This window comes from Pundamilia nyererei, unplaced genomic scaffold (assembly GCF_000239375.1).
Source record: "Pundamilia nyererei isolate P.nyererei 1_Seehausen unplaced genomic scaffold, PunNye1.0 scaffold00016, whole genome shotgun sequence".
NCBI lineage: Eukaryota > Metazoa > Chordata > Actinopteri > Cichliformes > Cichlidae > Pundamilia > Pundamilia nyererei.
In genome coordinates, this window is record NW_005187417.1 from 513,029 (window position 1) to 521,288 (window position 8,260).

At 37.6% G+C, this 8,260-nt stretch overlaps 1 protein-coding gene across 1 annotated transcript in view; it reads right to left on the reverse strand.

Annotated features, from left to right (window-relative positions):
- LOC102211741 (golgin subfamily A member 6-like protein 22) overlaps positions 1 to 5,287 on the reverse strand; it is a 9,969-nt gene extending 4,682 nt beyond the window's left edge. The window contains exons 1-5 of the mRNA XM_013908885.1: positions 5,230 to 5,287; positions 2,658 to 2,799; positions 1,753 to 2,200; positions 1,224 to 1,466; positions 846 to 1,093 (exon numbers count right to left, since the gene is read on the reverse strand). Of these exons, the coding sequence (XP_013764339.1) occupies positions 846 to 1,093; positions 1,224 to 1,466; positions 1,753 to 2,200; positions 2,658 to 2,791 (1,073 nt within the window). The 5' untranslated portion in view covers positions 2,792 to 2,799; positions 5,230 to 5,287. The remainder of the gene's footprint in view (positions 1 to 845; positions 1,094 to 1,223; positions 1,467 to 1,752; positions 2,201 to 2,657; positions 2,800 to 5,229) is intronic.
- Positions 5,288 to 8,260: the final 2,973 nt, after the last annotated feature.

The following is an 8,260-nucleotide window of genomic DNA, read 5'->3' on the forward strand; positions in this document are numbered from 1 at the left end:
CCACCAGATGTCACCGGAGAGGACTGTGTTGAAAAGCTTCGAGTAATGAACCGTTTTTCAATACAAGCTTCAGTGCTTCGGAAAGGTTCATTTGGCCATCACTACTGAAAACTATTTAAACTGAGAACAACTAAACTACTGAACACAAACCAGGACCTGAACATGAAGGAGGATGAGCAGAGGTAAATGACGACGGACATCATGAAGCATGGTGGATACACAGACAGACCAGCCACTACAATGACAGAAAACACGACCTAAAAACACTCAGAGAAACACAGGGAGATTACAGACAGGTGGGGGACACAGCTGGGAGTGATTAACGAGACGAGACAAGGGAGGTAAACTGAACACGCTCACATGAGACATAGACTTTCACAATAAAACAGGAAACAAGAAACCACTAAACAAAGTTTATTTTTTGCCTGTTTGACAAATTGTGATAGTTGACAAAGATAACCTGAGTAAATGCAAAATTGTTTTTAGATGACCATTTCATTTGTTAGGGAACAAAAGCTTTCAAACCTAGGTAGAGCAAGAATTAGAGCAGGCCCTCTACTAACTGGAAGATTGGTGGTTTGATTCCTGGCTACTCCAGTCTGCTTGCCTTGGGCAAGAAACGGAACCCCAAGTTGCTCTTTGATGCATTCATCAGCGTGTGAATGTTAGCCAGAAAGCATCAGGTGTAGAAAAATGTGCCTGTTTGAAGGTCTGTGTTTTTTGTGGAGTTTTACAAACTATCAAGTTGCCTTATCATAACGCAAGATAACAAGTCTTCATGAATCTTATTACAAATATAGCCCTTTTATGTTTAGCATCAGGTGCAGAACACAGTGGTAACTCACCTGAGCTGCTGCTTATATCCCCAGCAAGTGCTCCAGCTTTTCTGCCGTTCTTCACCTTCCTCTGGAGGAGCTGCTGACAGTAGCCAGGATTTGCTCCATCCTGGTACGCACACATCAGTTATAGTCATCATAACTTCAGCGTCCGCACTGAAGGAACTCTCACTTAGCGTCTCATCATCTGTGAAGTCGTTTGTTTCAAAATCTGCTCCAGACATTTTCCATGAATCCTCCCAGTCAAAGGGTTCATCCTGTTGGATGATTCAAGAGTGGTAATACAAATATTAATAAGTGTTTATCTGATTCAGTGCTCATGTAGCATCTGGCCAAACCATAAAGAGCAGAAATCAACAATACAACAGTCATTGTAATGATCCCCACCTCCTCCTCTAGCTGTTGTATTTGATCAAAGTTGTTGGTTAGGTTTTGTTGGTAGTCAGTCCAGATATAATCCCAGTCCTTTTTCTCCTGCCTGAAGGGAAAGTTCATGATCTTCCAGGTACCAGCCCAAACAGGAAGAGAATATGTTTCTATCGCAACCTTACAAACGTTCTCTCTTTGAAATAGAATATCCCAGTGAAACTGTTTTGCCTCAGAAAGCTCCACCTGGCCTGGACTCTTCACCTGGAAACAAGAAAAACAAGACAACACTGCAAAGTTATCTACAAAATCTGAACAGGATGTTAACTGAACAGCAAACTCTGTTTGATTAAGATCAGGTGACTTGTCCCTTGAAGGATATTTAACGAATTGTTTTGTTTATTTTTCTTCTGACCCTGTTTGGGTGTTTTAGGCACTTTTACATGTATGGCACCTTGGAAGTTCCTTCTATCAAGCTATGTCGTGTAGTCAGGACTGTACCCAAAATATTTCCCAGACCTCAAAAACTGCAGGCAATATTAAATTTTACCTGTTTCCAGGATTGATACCACTTATGAGCAGGAAACATCCATTCACCCTTCAGTCCGCTCCCCTTTGCTTTGTACTTGCTGTTCTTAGTTAGCTCTATGGTTGTGAACCCTAGAATTCTGGTTTGCAACTCTTGGGCTTTCAGAAAAAGATACTTTGGTGGCTTCAAGCTCATCCAGGAGTCCTTCCAGCAAATTCGAAATGCATCAACCTCTACTTTGCGCTTTTGCCTTCGAAGTCTGGGTGATGTTGACCTTCTCGGAGGAGGTGGTGGAGGAGGAGGGTCGGCTTTGGGTTTGGGAGGAGGAGGGACAACTTTGAATCGAATTCTGGGCTTGTTTTTTTCTGCTTCAGCTGCACCACTTGTGACCCTCTTAAACTCACTCATGCCATCTTTCATCTTGTCTCCATTAGCAACCAGCCAGTGATAGTTCCATTTTGAGAGTAGCCTGCAGATTAAAACAAAAAAACACGCTGGATCAGTGTATATGAATACAGATCTTAGGTACAGAAACATTCATCAGCTGTGGACCAAGCACCAAACCTCCTGGCTGGCGATTACAGGCTGGTCTCAAATTATTAATGAAATGATTTGTGAAAATTAAAATGTATTTTATGTAAAACTTACTTTTTAAAAATGTTTGACCAGAAACAAACTTCTGCATCTTTTCAAGTCAGCCCAAGCTCCATAAACAAGTACCTTTGGACCAGTTATCTATTGACATTAAAGTTTGATTTTACTGTTGTCTTTGAATGATGGAGGTGATTCAGGAATTCGTAGAATAATAAATTGTGATAATAAATTGGGAAATAAATTATAAGATAAAAATCTGAAAATCTTTATAGCTGCATTTTCAAATTTTCAACATTTTCTTTACATTGTACAAAAAAAAGGTTTATTCTCACAGATTGGTGGAACTTTTCTGCTTCCATTGTTCCTCTTTTTTGTTGTCGTCGGCGATGCTCTGGGCTCTCTTCTCCCACTGGTCTCTCAGACGCCCATTGCTGAATGTTCTCTGCTCCCCCTTTGTAGACAACATCTTGTTACCTGAGAGATGTAGAAATAATAATAATAATAATAATAATAATAATAATAATAATAATAATAATAATAATAATAATAATAATAATGATAAAACAACCATAAGAAGCCTTTAGAGGTTTTTTTCCCCAAATGACAGAAACATTAGGATCCAATCTCTAATTCTTAAGGCCTGGTCAGCTACAGCACTGGAAAAAATGTTGAATAGACCAAATGTAACCCAAAACTTGTGAACTATAGGCTTGACAGTGGTTTCAGCAACTTTGTGAGCCAAATGTGGTCCATATGCTACAATGTGTCTGTTATTTGGTCCATGTCAGGCAAACCCTCAGCTAAGTTGAAGCAGCCTGGTCTTTGGTCAAAACTCATAGCCAAAGAAAATACTGACAACAACAATCAAAAGTATGACTCCCATGAGTGTGGAGTAAAAAAAAATTCCATTTGTTGATTTAAAATGACGTTTGTGGCAGACCTGCCATGAGGGGGGGGAAAAAAGTGGAACAGCTTTCAAGAAAAATGATGAAGAATGGATTTTTTGTTTAGAAACAAATCTTGTTTCTCATGAACAACTCGATGATTGCACAATCAACAGTTTTGTCTGTGCTTGATTGTGGAGATGCTGCAGGCATGCATGTTTCTATATCTGTAGAACCCAAAATGTTGATTTTGTTTTTATTCTGTTCATCTGAATGTAGCGTTTTCAGTGGGAGAAACGTTTCGTCCCTCATCCAAATGACTTCTTCAGTCTCAGCTGACTGCAGGTTTCTCAAACCCTATAAACAGTACATTTGCTTAATAACTGAAACCAGCCCACTGAATGAACAGTGGGCTGTGAGGTTGTTCATTCAGTGGGAGTCAGCTGAGACGGAAAAAGTAATTTGGATGAGTGACGAAATGTTTCTCCTACTGAAAATGTTACGTCCAGATTAACAGAATCAACCTTTTGGGATTTACTTACGTGGATGACTGAGCATGCATCAAAATATTATTTGTAGAAGTACATTATGACTCATCACAGGTATTTTCTTACTCCTCTGTATGTTATATGGAAAAGTGTGACAATGCTCCCTAGCAAATAGAAGACCTCTACTTCTTGTTTGAATTTAAAGTGAGTACTTACAGCATCAGGTCACAGGACATTTAACATTAGCTGTACTTGCTGTTCATACTGAACTTGGAAAAACTGGAAATAATTTGCAGCCAATAAATGTAACGAGCTACAAAAAACTATGAAACTGCATTCTGTGATTCAACTGGAACATTTTAAAAGGTTATATTTGTCTATCTGCAACTAGTTTTGCATATGTTTTTCTTGATTTGTGATCAGTGTAGCTGTTTGTCTCAATATTTGGACACGTTTGTTGTACACGTCTCTAAAAATAGATCTAAATTTCAATGAGACTATAAAGGATTTAATAATAACAATAATGCGACAGCGGTAGGAAGAATGTGTACATGCCAGACTGGAATTGGATGTCTGTATTCCTCATTTAGACCCTGATTTATCCAGTGGAAACTGATGCAGGAAATTGAGTTCCTTAAAAGGTTTTGTCTCTTGCAAAGGCACCTGTGTTGAAAATGGGGCTTTTTTTTTTGGTGTGCTGGTAAAGAATCACCAGAGATCTGTTGATTCTTTTACTTCTTCCTAAAGTACATCATGGGCTACTTCTGACTTTAAGTGTCATTAGTTATTCAAGATTGCAGGAACAAAAATTAGACGTATGCTGCACATTCTTGGAACAATGCGCCTCAAAATGAAAAATGTTACATAGATTATTGTTATTAACTTTCTTGTGGGGTCTTGCGAGATACTGAGACACAGATTTCTATCTGGTCTCAAAATGGAGATCTTTGGAGTGTAAGGTAAATATGTTAACAACTGCACCATGGAGCATCATTTGGTTATTCATTACAACATTTATTATTAAAACTAATTATTAAAATATCCTTTCCAGGTTTTTATTTCTTAGTTCAGATGTCATATTGTCTACCTTGACTGTATTCCTTGAAGTTTAGTTTGGTTTTTCAGTTTGACTGATTAATTTGACACTTTACTGTTTTCTCAAGTTATACTGCAATAATTTCAAAGACAAAGACTAAACTTTGAAGTAGTGAACCTATTCAGAAGATCATCACAATTCCCACAGTACACAAACACAATACAACACAGAAATGTAGCACAACATTTGCAGCCTATAAACACAACACACCAAATGTCCATTCTTTACCTTGTTTTCTCTGTATGGCTTTTCAAAATATGTTTCCAGTTTTGAGTAATCAGTAAATTAAGTTACTAATACACCACTGAGCTTATCTAGATAAACATACTTTCATTCCGTATTGAATTCAGAAACGGTATTCGATATGAAACCGTTCCAACATTTTAAATTGGTACTTAAAAAGTAATCACCACCCAGTCTCCTCTTAGATACATACCGATAGTTCAACACAGTTTTGAGCCCAGCTTTGGTCCAGTTCTCAGTGCAGCGTCTTGTTGAATACTGGCTCATGTAACTGTGACACCAGACCACCACTTATGCTCTAAAATTAAACTCAGCTCTTCTTCAAGGAGCGACAACAACAAAACATCACAGCACTGATTCAGGAAAGATGGAGATTCTGTGTCATTTAAACATAATAATAATGTCAGTTTGTTCATTTTAATCTGAAAATGTGTATATGTTAATGCCTTTGCTGTCAGTCAATGGTTTGTACTCTTCAGTTCATTATGATTCAAAAATAGAGAGAGGCTTTCACTATTTAAATAAAATGAAGATTCTCAACATTTTCTAGAAATAATCAGTCAAATTATACACAGGATATGTATATGATACTTTGATAAACTACAATAATATGGACAACCAGAGTCAGAGTTACAGTGAACTCAGAAAGGTCCCCGCCTTTAATCTGTGTCTGCTTAGAAAACTGACTCTGGACTTAGCAGTGTCTGTGTAAATAAATGAAGCATACTTAACAGACTAATGGTGAACTAAAATTAGAAAATGACCTCACATCTCCTTCAACACCTCAGTGTTCAGGATTTCCCCATCGGACACTTAACAAGAATCAAATGACAATAAACTCAAGAAAAGAAATGACTACAGGCCTGGAAGGGTTACAAATATAAATGAAATGAAACCTTTCTAAACATACCACAAATTGCAAGTATCAGCTATGATTATCTAGGCTAAAGATGCATATCTCTCTTTATTTTTGACACATAAAGTTAAAACTGTTATCCGTCCTCTCCTCGGAGTCTGAGGAAGTGGTTAACAGTTTTCATTTTTCTTTGTAGGTTGGAGGATGCGGGGGTATGAGAACACACAGGTTTCTGAGTGCTCCTGTCCTGACTAAACTTTTGTGTTGAACTTTTAGGTTTTGTCAACAAAATTGCTTGGTTAGTAAAGTAATCCTGCCACAACTGGTGCAGTGCAGATATGAGGACCCAAATGCAGGACAAAGTAACAAAAAGGGAGCTTTAATGGCTGATAAAAAAGTTACATATAAACTAAGTCTAAAGGATAATGATACAGAAATTCAGAAACACAGAAAATCACACAGAATTGTGAAAAGTACAGCACAAGAGAGAACCGCAAATCAGCAAAGACAAAAAAAGGGACTAAACATGAACGGTGGACTAATTACACCACAAGAAACAGGAGGGAGCATAAAAAAAAAGCAACCATCAACAGGCGAAGAGAATCAGGGAAACAGGGGGAAAGCTAGACAGGAAATAAAAATGACACATGGCACATAAAGGACTTTCAAAGTAAAACAGGAAATAACCAACAGAGAACTAACACAGACATGTCAGTGAGAAAAGAACACCGGGGGACAAAGGTATTAACACAGTACTACAATTGCTCAGTACATAAATCAGAAGAAAAGATATGACAATAACTTAAACTCAGCACTATAATAATCATAAAGTAAAAAATGGAAACAAAGACTTAATATCACATCAATTAAAACTCACAAAAGAGATCAAAAGAAACCAAAAATCCAAACACTAACCAAACAAACCAAAACTTAAGTTCATTAAAAAAGAATCCAAGTTCAAAAACACAAAACCATAGCACCATAACACGTGCTTTTTAGTGGTGCTAATAAACACTTTCACAATGTCTTCAAAAGCCCTGAAGGCAAACTTCTCTCATATTCTGTACCTGATGAAAGATGTTGCTTTATTGAAGCACAGTACGGGAATCAGAAAAGTTAGAAAAGCAAAAAAGGAAATAAGAATAAAGCTTGGACTGACAATCAGAGCTCCTGGGCTTGAGAGGATTCAAATCTTACTTTTAGTCGTTATCGTAAAGATTAGATCAACGTCTGACCAAAGTTGCCTTTTGTTACTTTTTGCATTCAGGAACATTAACTTATTAACGGATAATGTTGGGTTTTTACTTTGAGCATATGTCAAATATGCTCAAATTAGGTCTTTCAAATAATGCGTTTATTACAGTTTTTCTGTTAGTGGGTGGAAATTATTTCTCTGAGGTCTAAGTCATCAGGTGCTAATCCTGTCCCACATTTGGAGAAAGGTAAACAGACTATTCTGGAAAAGTTTTTAATGTTTGTGAAAATGGTTGTTCTCCTTGATCCCTAATTGATGAGACCTGAGAGAAGAAATTCATAAAAAACAAGCTTTAATTACATAATCTGACTGCCCAGGGTTAGAGTTCAGGTTTGGGTCATCACCAATGGTGATGTAGACCTGAGAGGGTTAAAAATGTCTTTTAAGTTTTGCTTTTATTAATGTAATACTTTTGTTATTGTAAGACTTGACAGTCCAAGCAGTTAACCCTGGGAGCCTACATTACCCACAGTGCAACTTGACCACTGGCATGTCCAAGATAAGTGTTTTATGCTTCTAGCAGTATTTGAGCCTTGAGCCTCTGTGTTATAGTCTAGCCCTAACTTACAGATGCACACAGACATGTAATGTAGCTTTCTTCATTAGGTATCTTTAGTATTTTTTTCTTCAACAATCTAATTGAAATGAATTATATGAGTGACTAATTCATTACAATATACAGGAAGTTCAATAAATGTAAAATTAAAAATAACAATCCCAACTTACCTGAAGTCTTTCTGTGTCTCAGATGTTTTATTTAAATCCCCTCTTACATGTAACTCTGCATTAATGTGGACCACAGTTTGTGTTCACTACTGACTGTCAGTGTCTGCGCCTGTCTGTCTCTACACTTTACAGCAGCTTCAGTGGTTCCTGTCTTACTCTCTCTCTCTCTCTGTTTTCAGTTCGTTTCTGCTTTTAACTTTTACCAGCGTACATTCAGTGTGTCCCGTGTCTCTGCTCTGTGGTGAGAAGGCTTCCCTTCTTTGCTATTTTTACATCATACGCTAACAGATCCAGAGCTCTAAATTTAGTTTCAGGGTGAGGCAACGAGAAACAGGACAGGAGCAGCCGGCTGCATGGAAATACGGAGAAGTGACATGAATTGTGCAC